Source organism: Trachypithecus francoisi, unplaced genomic scaffold (genome assembly GCF_009764315.1).
Source record: "Trachypithecus francoisi isolate TF-2019V2 unplaced genomic scaffold, Tfra_2.0 Lachesis_group12, whole genome shotgun sequence".
Classification (NCBI taxonomy): Eukaryota; Metazoa; Chordata; class Mammalia; order Primates; family Cercopithecidae; genus Trachypithecus; species Trachypithecus francoisi.
In genome coordinates, this window is record NW_022681457.1 from 35837016 (window position 1) to 35860446 (window position 23431).

General features: G+C 33.1%; 1 protein-coding gene across 2 annotated transcripts in view; it reads right to left on the minus strand.

Annotated features, from left to right (window-relative positions):
- LRRIQ3 (leucine rich repeats and IQ motif containing 3) overlaps positions 1-23431 on the minus strand; it is a 184147-nt gene that overhangs the window by 78582 nt on the left and 82134 nt on the right. For both annotated transcript variants that reach the window (XM_033225312.1, XM_033225311.1), the window contains exon 5: positions 8021-8177. In XM_033225312.1, coding sequence (XP_033081203.1) covers positions 8021-8177 — 157 coding nt within the window. The remainder of the gene's footprint in view (positions 1-8020; positions 8178-23431) is intronic.

Sequence of the window (23431 nt, forward strand, 5' to 3'; positions counted from 1 at the left end):
AAAGGCATATGTGTTGTGAACTATTATAACTAAGATATTGGGAAGGAAACTTGTTAAATATATTATGCCTAAATAAATCTCAGAAGCAACTTACATTATGCACAGGAATTCTAGCTAATGAGTAAGAATTTTTTTTTATGTAGACAACATATTCAATATTGGGCACTTTTGTACTCCAAATTCATAGTCATATATAACTACACCATGGTCACATGGGAGCACAGTAAATAAAAAATGTAAAAATACATTTAGGTCATTATTGCCAAGTTTTAAGTTTATCCAAAACATTCCTAATCTAAGTGTTACTTTATCATAATATAGTTATATTTAAAAGGAAATGATAAAAATTATATCTGATGGAGATGTTTAGCAGAGGTTCTCAAACTTTTTGGTTACAGGACTCCTTTATTTGCTGCAAAATTATGAAATCCCTAAAATATTTTGTTATGTGTATTATATTCTTTCAATATTTACCATACTAGAAATTAAAAGTGTAAAATGTTTAAAGTATGTATTAATTTATGTAAAATAACAATAAGAAATCCATTTTATTTTCATGAAATTACACATTATAAAATCAAACTATATTATAAAATATCACTGTTAAGAGTGGGATTGGTCTATATTTTTAAGAATAGATGTAGTATCTGGCTTAATAGATAACCCAGATTTTCATTTTTTTAATATATTAAATCTCTTATTGTATCATGTCATGTAGGCTCTGGAAAAACTCCATGATACAGTAATGAGAGAATGAGTCAAAAAGGAAAACACTGTTTTAGTATTATCATAAAAGCTATATTGGTATGATGGATCCTTTAAAAAGATTTCAGGAACCTAAGGTGGTCCCTGAACTACACTTTGAGAACCACTATTATACAGAATAACTACAAAGACAAATCTTACGAAATTGGACCAATTATAGGAAAGCCAGTCAAAAGGCATGAAAATTCTCAAGGTTGTAAGAGAATGCATATGATGACTATCAAGAGGACAAAGTAGATGAGAAAAAAAAAAATCTCCATAGTTTGATCTCAGATCAAGAGGGAAAATAATATTTAGAAAATAATAAAATGAAACTACTACTCTCAAAATTATTTGATACAGTATTGTCTGCACCGAGAGGTAAATAAAGATATAACGTTGAATATTTTCATTAAGAACTGATTTAAAAATCACCTAAGAACTTGAATAAACATTCCTTCAAAGAAGGCACAGAAATGCCTCAAAAGTATATAAAAAATGTCCAATTAAACCAATCATCAGGAAAATGCAAATCAAAACTGCAATAAGATATTACCTCATACCTGTTAAGATGGCTATTATAAAAAAAATAGTAAAAGACAAGTGTTGGTAAGAATATGAAAAAGTTGAAACTCCTTTGCACTGTTTTTGAAAAAGCAAAATGATGTAGTAGCTATAAAAAGCAGGATGGAGGTTCTTCAAAGAATTAAAATTAGAACTATATGATTCAGCAATTCCACTTCTGGTTACTTATCCAAAAGAATTGAGATTGAGATCTCAAAGACATGAACACTTCCTAGTTCCTTTCTCTTACTCTTTCTCTTTCCTAGGACGTATTGTGGCATCAGATAAACCTTCTGTTCAACTCTCTCATTTCCCCAGTGATTTCTCTATTGACCTTGGCAATTCGCACATCTTTCTACCTCAGATTATGTATTAATCTAGCATCCACTTGCTGCTTTTCAAAACCAATTCTGCAATTACTTGGTTTCAAACCTTTCTTATCCACATATATGGAGCTAGGTATAACAAATGGTGTCAAAGTTGGGTTTCTCCAGAAAGGGCTATAACCTCCCTTCTAAGCCATCAATATTGCTTCCTTGGACTTTTAAAGGATGGACTAAAATTATTTTTAGCCTCTGGTAGCTCTAGTATCTTCCCCATAGATTCTTCTGATAAATATCTTATAAATCTACCTAAGCAGACACTGAAAACCATTACTTGTCAGAATTCCTAATACTCAGGACAACTCCAACTTCTGCAGGTGACTGACTAAACTGTACTTCAATGTGTGTATTTCTCTCATTTTCATTCTTTACAAAATCAACCTCTGCCCAGTGAGATTTCTCTAGCTCTTTCCCATCCCCTACAAGTTCCAGCATAGAACTTGCTTGATTGCAAGTTTTTAGGCCATATGCTTTACTACAGTGCTTGGACCATTGTAAATATTCAGTAAATACCCATTTAAAATAAATTGCATTACTGGTGGAACCCTAAAATGAGAGTTACACAATAACAAAGGATAATTTTTAGAGTAGATGTACGAATGTCATTACAAAGCTCATTTCTTAGCATTAGTTAAGCTAGAACAAATCCCAGAAGCTGAATAATAATAAAATTTTACTTTCCAGCATAAGGAAACACACTCTTCCACAAAACAATGACATAAATTGACCCCAAAAATACAAATACTTAAACATACTATTTTTCACATTCCATATTATAAAAGATAATGACCAGTTCCACATTTCCTAAATCTCATAGAGAATCAACTCCTTCACTGTTTTCTTAGCATCATTTTCTGTTGAACAAGATAAAAAAGAAGATGAGCAGTAGATTCAATATTTTGGCTTATAATATTATGGAACTAATTATTCTCCCTCTGTCCTTCCCCCTCCATATTTACCTGAATTTAAAGTAGACGTAAAATATTAAAAGCAATCAAATAAGACTAGTTCTTGATGTATAAAATTACAGCAACCTCACCCTGACTTGCCAGCTGTGTTCTGCATCACTCTAGTGAAAGCCAGCTACATAGACTGTGATATAAATGCACTTCTATGCTTTGCAGTGCAGTAGTCATGAGTAAGGTGAATTCTTCTCTTTTCTCTCTTATATAGGACAGGTGACAAAGTATCTCATTTTTCTAATAGTAAAATTACACCTCACCAAAGAATATACTTAGATGGCAAGTAAGCATATGAAATGTTCGACATCATATGAAATTAAGGGAAATATAAATTAAAGCAAAAACGAGGTACCACTACCTACCTATTAATATGACCAAAATCCAAAACACTGACAATACCAAAAGCTGATGAGGCCTTGTGGAGCAATAGGAACTCTTATTCATTGCTGATGGGAATGCAAAATGGTACAGCTGCTTGTATGACATTCTTGTCAGACAGTCCAGCAATTGTATTCCTTGATATTTACCAAAATGAATTAAAAACATGCCCACACAAAAAAACCTGCGTACAATATTTGTAGCAGCTTTATTCATAATTGCCAAAACTTGCAAGCAAATAAGATGTCCTTCAACAGGTGAATGGATGATCTTTCATACAATGGAATATTCAGTGCTAAAAATAAAATGTGTGCTCAAAGCCACATGCAAAGGCATAAAGGAGACTTAAACACGTATTATCAAGTGAAAGAAGCCAATCTGAAAAGGTTACATACTGTATGATTTCAACTATATGACATTTCAGAAAAGGCAAAACTGTGGAGACAGTGAAAGGATCAGTGGTTGCCAGGGGTAAGATAAGAAGATAGGCAGAGTACAAAGAACTTTTAGGACAGTGAAACAATTCTGTATACTAGAATAGTGAACACATACAATTATACATTTGTCAAAACCTATAAAGTGTACAACACCAACAGTGAACTGCAATGGAAACTACGGACTTCCTGTGATAATGATGGGTCAGTATGGGTCCATCTATTGAATAAATTTACCACTGTGGTGTAGGATGTCAGTTGTGGGGTATAGGGTAACTCTCTGTACTTCCCTCTCAACTTTGTTATGAAACTAATACTGCTTTAATAAATGAAGTTTATGAATTAAAAAGAAGAGAACTGATGATGTGGCATAAAACATAAAACAGAGGTACCTGAAGGCAATATTTCTATATTTATGTTGTCAAAAAAGTAATTTTTTTGTTCACAATGAAAACATTTTTATTTTGTAAATAAAACATATTTGAATTTTTAAAAAGAATGTGTAAACCTTTAGAAAGAAAGTAGTAATTATCTAAAATTGCATTAACTACGAACACTATTAATATCTTGCTGACTATACTTTAATGTATTTTTGCACATCTATGTGGTGTGTGTGTGTGTGTGCGTGTGTGTGTGTGTGTGTGTATGACCAGGCTGGTCTTGAACTCCTCGCCTCAATTAATCTATCCACCTTGGCCTCCTAAGTGCTGAGATTACAGACATGAGCCACCATGGCTGGCCTATGTGGTATAATTAAAAAGTTATTTTGTTTATATTTTTGAGCCCTTATTAAAATTGTAATAGATTTAAATACAAACAGCTCATCAGATTTAAATATATATTTAAACCTTTAGAACAATACGTCTAATAATAATTAATGGAAAGGGTTCACAGGGAGAATTGTATATGAGAACATTTAATTTTATTTGATCTTACAAAATGGCACTCAACATAGCATGTATATAGTTCCATGAGTCCTTTTTATGGGAAAAATTAATCTTTGGAAGCAAAGCAAAAATCAACAAAAATATTCTATAATTCAAGCAAATCAGCAGTTATAAAACAAATCTTACTTTAGTATAGCTGAAAGCCAGGTTATTTTATGTTAGGTGTTTTCTGGAGGTATACAAGGCCACAGAGTACAAGATGTAAACATTCAGTACATTAGAAGTGGTTCTGAGTAAGAGATCCCTTTCAGAAAGGTTGTATATGGTTACCCTATAGAAAGGTTTCCTCCTTTGTTGATAACCAGGGAGAATCAGGCACCCTCTCCAGAAGATTAAGACAGCGGGTGTGAAATTCCAATTTTCATGCCTCAAGGAGAAAGGGTATTGCTCAAGTTCTAAGAAAAAGATTAGATCATTATTCTAGGAAGTGGACTGTCAAAAAAGATAGAAATTCACAACATATAGACTGATTCTTTTATTTCCACATGGTTGAAGCAGTAAAGGTTTCTGGCCATCACTTTCTTACTTCACAGATGCTTTCTCTCCTTCCTTACAACATAGGAACTAAATCAGCACAGGGAAGCTTCAGATGTATGTGGCAGGGAGTGGGGATGACTGGGGGAGGAAAGGAGGGGAGCTAGGCTGCCTCTGACATAAATATTTTGGGAAATGCCCCCATCTCTTTCCTTTTGGCTCCCATGGGTGTGACTATCTCTCACACTGTATTCCTTCTAAAATTCATGTTTGAAATATAGGAAGTAGATGAAAGAAGACTATTTATGCCAACAAAGTATAGGTAATAAAGGAATTACAGCACAGTCCGGTCTAGGTTACTTACTATAAGTTTATAAGGAATTTGAAGTCAAAGCCCCTGTGGGGTTTTGGTGTGTTTGCAATTACTCCCTGAACATATATTTTGCTTAGAACAGCAGTAACCTCCAAGGGAAAGAATCAATGATACCAAAGCCGATTTTAAATATCTTTAGGCATCCTAGCAAACTTTTTCATATTAGTATTCAGATTTTCCTAAAAATCTATCATAATGGTATACAAGTTTTCCTACAATTAGATCTAATTGAACTCTCACAGTTCTGTATTTATGCCAGTCTCATCTGTACAAGTCACAACCATGCTTTAGTATCTGTAAGCCATGGAAAAATAACGTCCCTAGTAAGTGTTCCACATCCTCCATTTCTTCTATTCTGACCCAACTGCTTTTGTCAAATTCATTCCTCATGGTTTCTGACTTCTGGTTCTGTATCTCATTTACAGTTAGTCATTGCTCTATAAACACTGGATGTTTATTTGAACCTCTAGTTTTGCATCATGGTATTTCCTAAGTGAATGTAGGTTGAACTTACTCCTCTGGCTCTTCGCACTTTCGGTTCCATAGTTATGGGGAAATGTTAAATCCTTTAGATCAAGCACATTTTATCCCCAAACAGGAGAAGATTCAGATACTGATTACTTCATCTAATTACTGAACCTTGAATTCTATCCTTGGCTAATCCTTTGTATTGCTTTGCTCATGGCATGTTTTGTTGTTGCTATTGTTTTGTCTTGTTTTCTATAAACTCTTGGTATTAAATGTCCATGTTTTCTCATCCCCACCCCTTTCCCTACTTCTTAACCCTTTCACTGTTCCTTTAGATTTATCAATTATCACTATAGTTTCTTACAAACCAAACTCCAAGGCACAAGAAATCAGGTAGCTCACTTAGTCGATATATTATTATTTTATTATTTTTACCACTCAAAATAATAAAAGATAAAAGAATAATAAGTGAATAAAAATAATGTATAATGAATAAAATAATAATATGTAATTATCATATAAATAATAAGAAGAATAATGAAAGATAATAAAAGAACAATATATTAACTAAGTGAGCTGAACAGGAAACTACAAATGAAGGCAGCAGAAGATTGAAGGACAATTTTATACAAAGAAAGTATTCATCAAAAAATAAAACTTACAATTAAAATAATTTTACTTACTTTAAGAAATTGAGATGAAGACAACTTCCATATTAATATTCTATTAATGGTGGTTATAAATGACAAAAATGCATAAGACAATGTACATATTTACCAACTATAAAAAATAGTTCTTAAAAAATAACATTAATAATGATATAGTTAGCAGAATTATTAAAAATACAAGGGAGATTTCAAACTTCTTTATAATAAATGTATCTGGAAATAACTTCATAATATTCAAAATACTTGCAAAACCCTAACAATGGTACATTTTATATAACTTTATACATACTAAAAAATCTTTGGAAAATGAGTATTTGATTTGATTTCATGCACATATATATTCGCTTGCCACAGCACAATATATATACATAATATATATTTATACGCACATACATTGGTTGTCAATATATTCAAATTAGTTATAATTACACAACAAACTGGTTATCGATATACTGATATTATACTCTCTAATCATACTCCGTATAAAGCATATAGAAAAGCAGGTGGTATGCCCTGAAATCCAGTGATTTTATATTCTACACAGAGGGTTAAAACATACGTCAGATGAACTTTATAATTTCATAATGCACACTATCATCTAGAGCAAATTAATACTGTTGGCACTGAGTGCTGATGAGGGACAAGTTTTGAGTAGAACACATTTGCCTTTTGTATCCTATGTTTTTATTCAATGAATAACTTCACACCATTTAAGGAGTTGAGGACATTTCTATGATATATCTGGAACATAGATCGTCATTTGCATTGAAATAAGACTAATGGCATTCTGGACCTTTTGCATTCCCTTATAACAATGCTAATGTAATAGAAATATTTATAGCTCAGGCTACTCAAGCAGAGAGCCACATAGGAAGGAGCTTATCACAAACCAAGTGCTTTAGAAATTATAATGTTCACTCCAGTTAATTCTACTATAATGTTAACTATTCACTTCTATCATTAATTAGTGTTCAAATCAAAACAAAATTATAAAGATAAAAAAACACAGATTCTGGAGTCAGAAGACCTGGAATCTGATCCTACCTATCAATTGTGTAGCTTTTGGTAAGTTAATTAACCTCTATGTCTCTTAGTTTTCATATTGATCAAAATGAGATAAAAATATCTATCTATGGTGCTACAGAGAATAAGTTACATACCACTTGCAAAATATCTAGCACAGTCTCTGGGATATAGTAGGCATTCAATCAACATAAATAAATTTCTTTCTATTTCTACTGTGTCCTCAAAGCAATTCATAATATAGAATAAAACAATGAAGGAATGTTGTATTATACAGAGTTAGCACTCTTCAATAAAGTAAATGTTTATGTTTTCAATCACTGAGAAGTGGTTTTTACATTACCATTACTATTTGTAAAAATGAAATAAAAAATTATATATATAAAGTATAAATTATTAAATGGTTGTGTATACTATTAATGCACCACAAAAATATATTTGTATTACATTACTCTATGACTTTTTTCAATCAAAAAATATAAAGCAGGATATTAATAATATAATGAAGGAAATTTAATAGACTGAATAATAGTGCTACCTAAATTGCAACTTTAATATCTTAAAAACATTTCAAAGAAAAATAATAAACTAATTATACTTACATGTTTCCAATATGCAAGCTTTCCTTTTATATTAGTTTCAGGTTTGAAAAAGAGATCCTTAAGGAGTTTATCTTCATATCCTTTGGTTATGTAAATCCATTTTGTTTCATATCCTCTAATAATTTTTTCCCGATGTTTTTTATGCAAAAACACAGGGCTGAATATAAGGGAAGAGGAAAACTATTTGTTAGTTTGGTGTCATTAAAAAATGTGAAAATTAGTCATGAGTTCACTTACATCTTAGAAAACATGGTGGTAAACGGAATGTAATAATATATTTATTTTCATCGTATTGTTATATAATGCTACCTAGGAACTAAGGTTTATCCATCAGCAATCATCAGAGGATAAATGAATGCTGAGAATTTGGGCTGATATGAATCTACAAACAATTCTGTACTTACATCTGGCTAACCATTTTAATAAATAATGGGAAGAAGAACATGTCTAAATTATCTACAGAAACATAAGGTAAGCAGTGTGAAGCTGTTTTTTTTTTCCCTAACCTAGTGAAGAAGGAACTTTTAAAATGAGGTTAAGAGTTATTACTATGCCACAAAAATTATATTTGTACTTCATTACAAACTAGGAAATATGCTCTAAAGCAGTATGTCCAACATAATATAAGCCAAAAATAATTTTAAGTTTTTCATTAGCCACACTAAGAAAAAGTTTAAAAAACAGGTGAGTTTAATTTTAATACTATGCTTTATTTAACCCAATAGATCAAAAATACTACCCAATAAATGGCATCTACAAGCTAACATCATACTCAATGGTCAAAAACTACATATTTTCCCTCTAAGATTAAAAACAAGGAAAGGATGTAATCTTTCATCAAACCTACTCAATATTGTACTACAATGCCTACTGGTCTAAGAAGGCAATAAAAAGAAAACCATAGACCAATCTCACTTTTGAACACAGGCACGAAAATTCTAAGTATTAGTGAAAAGAATCTAACAATGTAAGCAAAGAATAATAACACTATGATCATGTATTATAAAACTCACTACATCAACAAATTAGTAGAGGAAAAAAAGTGGATTATACAAGTAGATACAGGAAAGGCATTGGATAAATTAGCAGCCTATCTTTACAGAAAAATCTTTGTAAAACAAGATCTAAAGAAACCATATCAATATCATGGAGGTGATTTACCAAAAATCAGCAACATCCATTCTGTTTGATAAAATAATTATTTGGAATAAAATGATGAATGAGGTAGATGGTTACCATTATTACCATTATTACTCAATAGGAGAAATAAAACAAATTAACTAAGGAAAGCAATATTCTCACTTCTAAGATGTTTTAAGTAGACTCCATCTATTTACTCCTTCATTCAAAATATTGTATTAATGACATACAAATTAGTTAGGGTAAAATATACTAAGATAATAAAATTCACAATAGTTTAAATAAGGTTACTTTCTCATGCTGACCAGTCTAGGCGAGCAGAGTAGCTCTGCTCCATAAAGCCATTCGATTTTGTTTTACCATATCCAAAATCACTGCCATCAGCTCCATGATGAATGCCTTCTAGCCCACAGAATAAGGAAATGTGGAAACAAAGAGGCAACAATAACAATTTAAGCACATAAAATCAAAGTTGTACTCATTACTTCTGCTCACTTTCCAATGTAACAACAACAAAAAAGTTGTAGTCTGATGAATATACTTAGCCACAAGTGAGAGTGTGAAGACAATCTGTAGTTTTCAGTCAATTGCCAAAAGAAAAGAAAAGAATGGATGTTAAAGGGAAAAGCGGTCTTTTGCAAATGCTCAATATGTGCCTTGTGAAGAGAAAAAAAAAGTCTCTAACATGATGAAGCTTATATTCTCTACTATGTAGAGATAGATAGTATGGAAATAAAACACAAAATACATAATAAGTAAATTGCTTTATACTTAGGGATAATATTGCTAAGAAGAGACAAGACACAGGGGGCATCACAGAAAAAATCATTCTAGTCAGAGCAAATATCAAGTGCAAAGAACCAGGCAGAAGTACGCTTCATGAGATGAGACCACATTTGGCATGTCTGAAAAACAGAAAGAAGGCCACTGAGATGGAAAGTCATTGCAGAGCTTTGAGTAGAAGAGTGGCTTTGAAAAGGATCAAGTTGGGGAGATGACTTCTGGAATAGAGATGTGAGAAGTTCTGTGGAATCTCTTCCCAGTGAAACAATATCTGGTGGGAATTTTTTTTTAAGTTAAATATCTCTGGAAATTGTCCAAAGGGCATACAGTAAAATAAACATCTATTCAAGAAAATCTATTATATCTCAGTATTAACAGTGAATCTTTGCCATGTAAACCACAATTTTCTCTTGTTTCCTCCCTTCCTCCTTTGACCCCAGTTCAGTATGACAGAAGTTCCACCCTGGAGAAGTACAGCCAAGAACATAGGATCCCCCTCCCACTAGGTCCCAGTTGAGGATTACGGTATTTTCACAAGAAATGCATAAATTTATCTCGCATCCCAAGCCTACCTACATGTTTCAGAAGTATTATGTCAGGAAAGAATAGTTGAGAGGTCTAGGGCTTTCTTCATCCCTCCAGCTCCCACTGATAGGCAGAAGTTCTAATCAAGGTGCAACAGGTAGAGAATACCTTTTATCTAACAATGTAAGCAAAGAATAATAACACTATGATCATGTATTATAAAACTCACTCATGAAGCGTACTTCTGCCTGGTTCTTTGCACTTGATATTTGCTCTGACTAGAATGATTTTTTCTGTGATGCCCCCTGTGTCTTGTCTCTTCTTAGCAATATTATCCCTAAGTATAAAGCAATTTACTTATTATGTATTTTGTGTTTTATTTCCATACTATCTATCTCTACATAGTAGAGAATATAAGCTTCATCATGTTAGAGACTTTTTTTTTCTCTTCACAAGGCACATATTGAGCATTTGCAAAAGACCGCTTTTCCCTTTAACATCCATTCTTTTCTTTTCTTTTGGCAATTGACTGAAAACTACAGATTGTCTTCACACTCTCACTTGTGGCTAAGTATATTCATCAGACTACAACTTTTTTGTTGTTGTTACATTGGAAAGTGAGCAGAAGTAATGAGTACAACTTTGATTTTATGTGCTTAAATTGTTATTGTTGCCTCTTTGTTTCCACATTTCCTTATTCTGTGGGCTAGAAGGAGCCCTGGTAGCTCTTATTCCAGATCACTTGTAAGATAGCGATTCTGTGCCAGGTGAGGCAAGCTGAGAAGACAAAAGACTGCTGTCACAGCTGAGCATTCTATTTGTGAATGTCACTCTGAAAAAAGTGAGCCACTGCCTCCTCCTTCTGATCCAGGACAGTGGCACAGTGATTTTGCCCAAGGATAAATGTAGCCCACATGAACATAGAATCTGAAGTGCTCCCCTCATCCCCTCAAACTGAACTGACTTTATGAAACAGAGTATGGAGAATTTCAAATCTAAAGGCACTGTTAAAAACAGTGGAGATTATGGTGTTAAGCAATTAAGAGAAGGATGGTAGTTCCATGAGACTAAAAAGGTAAACTGAAGATGAGGTTGAAATTTTCCAGCGAGAAACAGGAAAATAGCTAAGAAGAGTACTGGGATTAGAGCAAACAGCAAAAACTGGTCTCAAAGATTACCCTGGAAAGGGCCTCAACATAAAATGAATCAGACTGTTAATTTATGTCCCAGAGCATTGTTAAAGACAATAGAGAAATCAACCGGCAATTAGTGAAGGTTGACACTGGGTTTAATACTAAAACAGTTCAGAAGACTTAACAGGGAAATCAGAGAAGACAGTCAAAGAGAGCCCTGCTTATACCACTGTCCTCCCAAGAGCAACTATAGCTGGCCAAACAACTGACTATAGCTGGGGCAAGCTCTGAGGAGCAATATCAGAGGCTGCACAATGCAGGGAAAATAGACTTCACTAAAATAGTCCAGCCAAGTTATTAAACAAATAAACAAATCACAAGAAACTCTGGGTGGGGCTACAGTATCCCGGATTGTTACGATATAGTACCTAAAATGTCTAATTTTAAACTAAATGTTATTAGGCAAAGAAACACAAAAATGTAAACTATATACAAAATAGGGCAGACAACAGAAGCCAGCATATAAAGGGCCCAGACAACAGACAAAACAGACAAAGACTTCAAAGCAAGTATTATAAATATGTTGAAAGAAAATCAAGCTTAAGTAAGTAAATATGCTTAAAAGAAATCAAATACATTTAAAGGCATGATAACAATGCCTTTTCAAATAAAGACTATCAATAAAGACATAAAAGTAATTTTACAAAAACAAAAACTTTGCAACTAAGAAGTACAATAACTGAAACAAAAAATTTTACTCCAGTGGCTCAACAGATTATGCAATCTGAAAAACAGAAATAAAAGGAAGACATGTGAGCAGACTCACAAAAAGCTGAGGGATAGGATTGAGTCCACCAGTACCAATAATGGGAGTACAAAAAAATAAGAGAGAGAGAAAAAGGCGGAAAAGAAAAATGAGAATAATGGCTAAAAATTACACATCCAAGAAGTCCAATGAACATAAAGAGGTCCACATCCAGACACATCATAGTAAAACTACTGAAATCTAAAGACAGAGAAAATCTCGAAAATATTTTCTTGAAATCAAGAAAAATGATGAGTCATGTCCAAAGGAATCCCAATAAAATTAACTATGGCTCTCTTATGAGAAACAATGGAAGCCAGAAGGCAATAATATGACATTGTCAAAGTTCTGAAAGAAGAAAAAGAAGAAACTCAATCAACAATCTTAAATCCAGAAAATATGATCTTTCAAAACTGAAGGTGAAATAACAATGTTTCCAGATCAATACAAGCTAAAATAATTTACTTCCAGCAGCATGCCTTGTAAGAGCTACTAAAGGAAGTTCTATTTAGGCTGAAGGCAAGAGACCTCCATGTTTTTTAAGATAAAAAAAGCAGAGTGCTGGCAAAGGTAATTAAGTAATTATTAATCTGTATAAATGCATATTTTTTCTCTTAACTAATTGAAAAATTAATTATATAAACATATATGTGCACACACATAAACCCCCCTCCCTTTATCTCTCTCTATATGTACACACACAATTATATATATATCATTTTATGTGTATATTGTTATATATATACATACATACATATATTGTTATATATACACACATATATAATTGTATTGTTGGATCTATAACATATAGAAATATATCTGACAATAAAGGCACCGGAGGCAGGTGAAAGCAAAGTTGGAATAGTGAACCCCAAATGGTAGCTCAAATTCATAAAAATGAAGAGAGCTAAAAATGATAAATAGAAATATTAATATAACAAACTCTATGAATATATCTCTTCATCTTTTAGTTTCTTTAAAAGCTTACAGTTTTATAATGTAATAATTATAGTCACAAACTGTTGGATTTGTAACATGTATAGATGTAATATGTCTAATTTAATAGTACAAAAACTGGGGAAAGAGAATAATACTATATAGAAGTAATGTTTCCATATCTCACTAGACTTAAGTTAGTATAAATATGAAGTAGACATGATAAGTTAAAGTGTATATTGTAAGGCCTAATAAAAGCACCAAGATCATGCCTGTAATCGCAGCACTTTGGGAGGCCATGTCGGGTGGATCAAAAGGTTAGGAGATCGAGACCATCCTGGCTAACATGGAAACTCCGTCTCTACTACAAATACAAAAAATTAGCCAGGCGTGGTGGCAGGCGCCTATAGTCCCAGCTACTCAGGAAGCTGAGGCAGGAGAATGGCATGAACCCAGGAGGCGGAGATTTTAGTGAGCAGAGATGGAGCCACTGTGCTCTAGCCTAGGCGACAGAGCGAGACTCCGTCTTAAAAAAAAAAAAAAAAAGCACCAAGAAAATCACTAAAAACATACAATGAAAAAATCAATAAAGAAATGTACATGTTAAACTATAAAATAATCACTAACAACAAAAGCTATAAAGGAAGAGAGGAACAAAAATGATATAAGACATATATGTGAATGTTAGGATTTAAGTTTATTTTAAAATAAATTTCCCTTATATCCTTAATATTTTATATAATTATATAATTAATTTTACATGGTTCCTATTTTAAATATAATCTTTAATTTTATTTTCATTTTCTTTCTAAAGCATACTATCTTATCTAATGATTTTTTTATAATGTCTGATAGAAAGTAAACCCATAGAATTGAAGAGGTACAAATCATTTCCACAACCTATAGATGTTAAAACCTGATTTTTATCTCAGCAGAAGTATTTATTCACTCTTTCAGGAATTGCTCAAGCATTCGCTCATTCAAAAAGCACTGTTCTAGACTCTAGGGACCTATTGATTAAAAATTCAAAGTCTAATGATATTTAGATTAGAAAAACAAAAAACGGAAGATTGTTTTTCTCTTATTATAATGAATTGTGAGGACAAAACATTTAAATTTAACTTTTAATGACATCAGTTATTTAATCTCAACATTTCTTTAATATTTCCATCTCATCTTATTTTTACTGGAGACTCCCTAATGACATTCTAACTTAGGAAGTGGCTTCTTAATGAACTACTGGCTGGAGGAATTCAGGAATTATCTGGTTGCCTTAGCAATTAAAAGTCTCATTACAAAATAGAAAATAACTAAAGAGTTCAAAATAAAATAGGGTGTTTGTAAAACTTTACTTTGCCTTCAATAAGTAAGTGGCTTCATTAATCCATTAAGGTCCTGGTTGGATAGTGTGAGACAGTCTAGATCTCAAGATCAAGGTAACCTAGACAGGAGAAGAGAGGGGTCTTGGGTCTTTCATGAAAGAACTCAGATTTACTCTAATTTTCCAAGAATAAAGGCTAAAAAACAGGAGAATTTTAAAGTTATGGTATATATTACAGTTTAGCTTCAGGGTCATGAATCTAGTGAATTCACAAGCAAATTTTATTTGAATATGCACGCATGGACTATACTAGGTAAAATACCCATAGCTTTCTTCAGATCCCCAAAAGAATCTGAACCCTCCCCCCAAAAAAGTCGAACATTGGAACAGTTGTTAAAACAACTAAGAATGTTCTAAAAGAGAAGAAAAACAAGATTTGATGAGAAAGACCAAATATTAAACACTTAAAATGCATAATGTAAAATAGAAAATCAATACAGAGAACTAAAACAATGCAAATCAGGACATTATTCAATTAAAAATAAGTCCAAAATATACATTCTAACTTTCTTTTTAAAAATCAAAATATATTGATTTTAAAAACCTAAAAACAAAAAACCCCACTACAGTTTAAAACAATAAAACAGAAGAAGTCTCCAATATGGAAGTTTTTCCAAAACAGAATACCTAGTATTAGAGAAATGTGTTAGTGCAGAGAGAATACCAAAAAAATAAAAAATAAAAATCCATACACTGCCCTATACCTGGAGCTCTTGCCCTTGCCCACTGAAATTAAGGTAATAGAGTTTCACTATGTTCTTTTGTAACTTTGGAAATATGAGGTCAGGTATTCAAGCCACTATCATGGCTTGAAATTTGAAGACTAGAAAGCCAATATAAGGGTCTATTAACAGTTCTCTGAAATGACAACATACAGGCAATCAGATATAATGCTCCCCCCACACACTGAACCTGTCAAAGGGTGAAATAATAACTTCAGCAATTGCAGAAAAAAAATTGACATTTCTTTCTATGGTATTAAATAACAAACAATTGGATTAATTATTATTTTACAATTCAATACATAGGGATTATTAACTTAAAAATATTCGAAAATTTTTAAGTTTTCCTCAGTTTGTTGCTAATTACCTGGGTTTAGTAGAAAAATACAAGGTAGTGAGCATCAAAATTCAAAGGAAATGTTGATCACAGTAATTGTTAAATGAGAAAGAAGATACATACGTTCAGAATTCTTTTTTTTTTTTTTTTTTTTTTGAGATGGAGTTTCGCTCTGTCGCCCGGGCTGGAGTGCAGTGGCCGGATCTCGGCTCACTGCAAGCTCCACCTTCCGAGTTCACGCCATTCTCCTGCCTCAGCCTCCAGAGTAGCTGGGACTACAGGCGCCCGCCACCTCGCCCGGCTAGTTTTTTGTATTTTTCAGTAGAGACGGGGTTTCACCGTGTTAGCCAGGATGGTCTCGATCTCCTGATCTCGTGATCCGCCCGTCTCAGCCTCCCAAAGTGCTGGGATTACAGGCTTGAGCCACCGCGCCCGGCCATGTTTAGAATTCTTTAAAAGTATCTACAAAATGCTATCTGCAAAGAGCTCTAAATTTACATATTAATGAAAAAATTTAAGCCATTATGTAAGTATTAAGGTTTTACGGTAATAGGTAATATACCATTAATAAGGTATAAATTGCAGAAGCATGAAGAGTAAAACTTATAAAGACCCATAATTCAAATGATTATTAATTTAAAAGAGTAAGCCTGCCCTGTTATATGCTTAGTCTTCAGCTCTATTTGTCCTAAGGAGGAAATGATTCATTATAATGTAGTGCCACCTTTTAGTTCTTTTCTACTGTAAAACAAAGAAAAGTATATTAAATTCTTTAAAAAGAATAATAACAATAATCATCACAATCAGTAAAGGAAAAGTCACTATCATCTTCAGAACCTTTGTAAAACAACGTATTTTAAATAGAAGTTATACAGAACTGATGATAAAAGGTGATTTTCCAGGTAACTTTGGCAGTGGTTGAAAGTAAAAATATAGATGGAAAAGGTGTGCATATTTTATCACAATTGAAAATATTAACTTGCAACATAGCCTTGAAGAGCTACTTCCAACCACCTTCACTCCTGTCGCTCATTTCACTAAAGATTTGACTTAATGACAAGAGTCTCATGTAAAAAGTATGAAGATAAGTAAAGTATGAAGAAAAGATAAGGCCTTATCTTATTATTTGTATTAACAGTAGTACTATTATTAGCAGAAAAAATAGAAAAGCAAATATTGTCTTGATAATATTAATAACATAACAGCTGGGTGAGGTGGCTCATGCCCGTAATCCCAGCACTTTGCGGGGCCAAGGTGGGCAAATCACTTGAGGTCTGGAGCTCCAGGCCAGCCTGGCCAACATGGTGAAATCCTGTCTCTAGTAATACTACAAAAATTGGCCAGGTGTGATGACACGCACCTGTAATCCCAGCTACTCGGGAGGCTGAGGCAGGAGAATCACTTAAACTCAGGAGGCAGAGGTTGCAGTGAGCTGAGATCACACCACTGCACTCCAGTCTGGGTGACAGAGCAAGACTGTCTCAAAATAATAATAATAATACACCATATAACTAGCAATTACTAGTATCGGTAATACAAGAATAAAAATGTAATTCTATATATCCATTGACCTGCAAATCAAATTCTAGAAACTGTTTATAAAGACATTATAATGGATATATATACATATGTAAATTTACAGGGTTTGGTCCCTGTCATTTTATAATTTAGAGAAAACAGAAACCACAATAATGTCCACCGAGAAGGGAGAATTTACCTAAATAAAACATAACCATTCAAAAGAATACATTTAGCTATTACAATTTTTTTTTTTTTTTTTTTTTTAAGACGGAGTCTTGCTCTGTCACCCAGGTGGAGTGCAGTGGCGGGAACTCGATTCACTGCAAGCTCCGCCTCCCGGGTTCATGCCAGTCTCCTGTCTCAGCCTCCGGAAGTAACTGGGACTACAGGTGTCCGCCACAACGTCCGGCTAATTTTTGTATTTTTTCCTAGAGACGGGGTTTCACCGTGTTAGCCAGGATAGTCTCAATCTCCTGACCTCGTGATCCACCCGCCTCGGCCTCCCGAAGTGCTGGGATTACAGAAGTAAGCCACCGCGCCCGCCCAGCTATTAAAAATTCTTATGGAATAATATCTAATACTACAGAAAATGGAAACAACCCTATTAGAAAATAGCAGGCATAACATACCCTTTTTTGTAAAATAAAAATACACCCACATGTATATGTCACATTTTTAAAACTGTATACACACACATACAATTATGAATCATTACTACACTCTAGCTTTTACAGACTATTGCACAGGCACTTACCTACCCACACATTTGGTTCCACATTTTTCCCTTGTTCAAATGGACATAAACTTTTGCCCTTGTTCTGTGCAAAGAAGTTTGTTAAATGTGTTTTTTTGTAACTTGTTTTTCTAACTTAATACATTGCTGAAATCGCTCAAATTAAATTTTAGAATTAATTCACTTTTTAACAACTGCATAATATTTTATACTGTGTTTGTATCCAGTTTTCAACAAAGGACACACATAAGTTTTTCAAGAGTTTTGCCACTACAAATAAGACAATCTCTCTCTTGCTCTCTTTCTCTGTCTCTTCCTAGCCTTCTCCCCCACCCCACCATCTCCCACACACACATTTTATTTTTGTAGTATAAGTTTCAAGAATTGTTATTGCTGACGTAAGAGTGTATTAGTCAGGATTCTCTCCAAAAATAGAACCAGTAGAAAATAGATATATATACAGCGAGAGCGATTTATTTTAAGGAATTGGCTCACACAATTGTGGAAGCTGGCAAGTTTGAAATCTGTAGGGCAGGCCTGCAGAGGAAAGTTGATGTTGCAATCTCAAGTCCAAATCTGCAGTCTGAAAATTCAGGCAGGGTTTCTATGTCACAGTCCTGAGGCAGAAATGCTTCTTTAGAAAATCTTCGTCTTTGTATTTGAGACCTTTAATTGATTAGATGTGGCTCCCCCACATTATGGAGGGTAATATGCTTCACTCAAAGTCTACAAATTTAAATGTTAATCACATCTAAAATTCTACCTTTATAACATCTGGACAGGTGTTTGACCAAGTAACTGAGCACCGTAGCCTAGCAATGTTGACACATAAAATTAAACATTACAAATAGTATAACACTTTAAAAATTAATTTTAGTAAAAATTGCCATTTTGTTTTTTAAAATGGTGGTGGCAATTCTCACCAGTAATATAATTCCCCTTCTCTTAAATCCTTATAAGAACTATTATCCCACTTTAAATTTTTTTTTCAAATTATTAGGGAAATATATTTCATTGCTGATATAATTTGCATATCTTGAATATTAGGTTAAAGATCTTTTGATATGCTGGTTGGTAGTTTATATTTCTTCTTCTGTAAGTTGTCTATTCACATCCTTTGTCCATTTTTTTGACTCATTTTTCTTTGTTCAACTACTTTATATACAGGCTATTTATATGTGAACATTTTCTGATTTGTATAGACAGATTCTTTTTTTTTTTTTTTTTTTTTTTTTTGTATTTTTTAGTAGAGATGGGGTTTCACCGTATAGACCAGGATGGTCTCGATCTCCTGACCTCGTGATCCGCCCGTCTCGGCCTCCCAAAGTGCTGGGATTACAGGCTTGAGCCACCACGCCCGGCCCCGACAGATTCTTTAGAAAGTAGTTAAATACATTTTTTCCATATATAGGCCACTTACAAATGGTCTCCCCCACAACAAGGTTAAAAAATATTCAATTTAATTATATTCTAAAGTCCTATATGTAACGTTTTAACTCATCTGAAATATATTTTTGTTTATAGTGTACAGTAAGAAAACAAATCTGTTTAGAAAAATAAACAATTTTACTACTATCAATTATTAAATAAATCATCCTTTCCCCACCAAAAATAATACTCCTATCATACTTTGTGATTCCCTTATATACACAGCTCTTTTAAGGGCCCTTTTTATTCTGTTCATCTGATTTCTCTATCCCTGTGCCAATACAACCATATATTGATAAAGTGGCCTAAGAGTAATTTTTCACATTTGGAAAGGCATACTTTTTCAGTTGTTTCTTGGATATTATAAAGCATTTAATTTTTTTTCTCAGGAACTTTCAAAGCATATTTCCCAGTATCTCTACAAAAACAAGATTGTAATTGAATTCACTTATTTTTAAATATAAACTTAAAAAGGATGGTTATTTGTATTATACTGAATTCCCACCCAGAAATATGGTATTTATATTTGTTCAGGTTATTGTTTGATAAAAATTATTTTCTTCACATAGGACCTTTATCTTTTGTATGTTGTTTCTTTCTTTCTTTCTTTCTTTCTTTCTTCTTTCTTTCTTCTTTCTTTCTTTCTTTCTTTCTTCTTTCCTTCTTCTTTTTTTTTTTTTTTTTTTTTTTAGATAGAGTCTTGCTCTGTCGCCAAGCTGGAGTACAGTGGCATGATCTCAGCTCACTGCAACCTCTGCCTTCCTGGTTGAAGCGATTCGCCTGCATCAGCCTCCTGAGTAGCTGGAATTACAGGTGCGTGCAACCACGCCCAGCTAATTTTTGTATTTTTAATAGAGACAGGCTTTCACTATGTTGGCCGAGATGGTCTTGATCTCTTGACCTCGTGATCTGCCTGCCTTGGCCTTCCAAAGTGCTGAGATTACAGGTGTGAACCACAGTGCCTGGCTTGTATGTTGTTTCTTAAATATTTTCCAGTTTTATTAACAAAGTGAAATAGAAAATTTCCCATTGGTAAGCAATTGGAATATTGTTACTATGAAGAAAAAACATCCATTTTTATATATGCATATTTTGTATTCAGCCACCAGCCAAACAAATTTTTAAATTCTACTAATCTCTTTGATTTACCATTCATATCAATACATCATATAACAATATAATTTCTTTCTTATTTTCTAAACATGTGACCAGATTTATCTTATCGTGTATGGCCTTAACTGGAAATTCCAAAACAATGTTAAAAATTTTAAATTTTAAAATAAATATAATATTTAATAAATAGCTCAGTCTTTTAAAATTATTTTTATTAGAAAGAATTAATTTTATTAAGTTACTTTTCAGCTATTCAATAACATGATTACATTTTCTCCATTACTTAGTTGTATTAGTAAGTTTCCCACTTATTGTCCCTCAATTCCTGGACTAAACTTTACTTGGTCATGATTTATTAAACTTCTCATATATTGCAGAACATTATGATTGATTAACATTTAACATTTGTGTCTACCTGTGTTCCTGATGCTGAGCAATAACATTTTTATTACCCTATTATGTGTTAGTATTAAAATTATACCAACCTTATAAAAGGAATAGGTGTTTTAAAACTTTTCCTATGGGCAAGAATAATTTAAACAATATTATAGTCTTGTTGGTTAAAGATTATGTAGCACTCAGAAATAAAACCACCTGAGAATAGTGCCTTTGTCAATGTTCATTCATTATTTTATTACTTGCTTATTGGTCTAATAGAGTTATTATACTCATCTTTAGTCCATTTTGATGGTTCGTATTTGCTAGACATCATTCTTATTTTGGCAGATAAGTGCCATTCAACCTTTCCATGTCATGGCTAACAAAGAAAATGATATTATTTGTTTATTATTGAAAACAAACCAAGTAACTTGTGGCTGGAAGGGACCTGCCAAAAAGGTGCAGAGGATTATGCCTGCCCTAGGCTTGTGCTGACTGTTGAACCATAACTTATGGACATGTCTATATGACACCGTAAGCTGGTGAGAAGTTTTTCTCTAGAATTTAATATTTCATAGTTTCGTATGCTAGTCATTTATATAATTTTAGTATTATTAGTAATTCTGGTTATAGATCTTCTCATTACTTTTCTAAAATATTTTTCTGGCCTGGGCCTATCTATTTCACTCATCTTTTGAGAGAATAAGCAGTTAGTTCTCACTCATTTGTGGGGGCTAAAAATTAAAATTAAAAGCATTATTTCCTAATCCTAGTTTTTTTGTTCAACTTCTGTGTTAATTTTCCATTCCAACTTTTATTTACTTATTTTTAAATTTTTAATTTTTGTAGTTACATAGGAGGTGTGTATAGTTACAGGGTACATGAGATATTTTGATACAGGCCTATAATGCATAATAATGTCACCAGGATAAATAGGGTATCCATCATTTCAAGCATTTATCCTTTCTTTGTTTTACAAACAATCCACATATATTATTTTTAGTTATTTCATAATGTACAATAAATTTTTCTTGACTGTAGTTACTCTGGTGTACTATTAAATACTAGATCTTATTCATTACATCTAGCTATATTTTTATACCTATTAACTGTCTCCACTCCACCCACCCTACTACCCTTCCCAGCTTCTGGTAACCATCATTCTATCTCTACATCCATGAATTCAACTGTTTTAATTTTCTGCTCCTATAAATGAGTGAGAATAAGCAAAGTTTGTCTTTCTGTGTCTGTCTTGTTTCACTTAACGTAATGACTTCCAGTTCCAGCCATGTTGTTGCAAATGACAGAGTCTCATTCTTTTTTGTGGCTGAATAATATTTCATTGTGTATATGTACCACATTTTTTTTTTATTCATTCATCTGTTGATGGACACTTAGTTTACTTTCAAATCTTGGCTATAGTGAATAGTGCCACAATAAACAAAGGAGTACAGATATATATCTTCAATAGACTGATTGCCTTTACATTGGGTATGTCCTTAGCAGTGGTAATGTTGAATCATATGATAGTTTGTATATTTTTGAGGACCATCCAAGCTGTTGTGCATAGTGGTTGTTCTAATCTACATTCCTACCAACAATGTCAAATTATACTACAGAGATACATAACCAAAATAACATAGTGCTGTCACAAAAACAGACATCTACAGATGTCTCTATATCTGTGCCAGCATTTGTTTTTGCCTGTCTCTTTGATAATAGCCATTTTAACTAGGGTGAGATGGTATCTCAATGTAGTTTTGATTTACGTTTCTCTGATGATAAATTATGTTGAGCACCTTTTCATATATGTGTTTTCCATGTATATGTCTTCTTTTGAGAAATGGTCATTCAGAACTTTTGCCCATTTTCTAATCAAATTATTAGATTTTTTTCCTGTAGGGTTGTTTGAGCTCCTTATATATTGTGGCTATTAATCCATTGTCACATGGATATTTTGCAAATATATTATCAATTTCTGCAGGTTGTCTCTTCACTTTATTGATTGTTTCCTTTGCTGTATAGAAGCTCTTTAACTTGATGTGATCCCATTTGTCCTTTTTTGCTTTGGTTGCCTGTGCTTGTGGAGTATTTCAGCATCAATTAAAATAATTATATAATTTTTGTCCTTCAATTATATTAATATGATGCACCACATTGATTGATTTATGTACGTTGAACCAATCTTGCATTCCCAGGGTAAATTCCACTCGGTCGTGCTGAATGGTCTTTTTAATGTGTTGTTGATTTTGGTGTGCTATTATTTTGTTGAAGATATTTGCATCGATGTTTATCAGGGATACTGGAAGGTAGTTTTCTTTCTTTTTTTTTTGAGACGGAGTCTCACTCTGTCACCCAAGCTGGAGTGCACTGGCCAGATCTCAGCTCACTGCAAGCTCCGCCTTCCGGGTTCACGCCATTCTCCTGCCTCAGCCTCACGAGTAGCTGGGACTACAGGCGCCCGCCACCTCGCCCG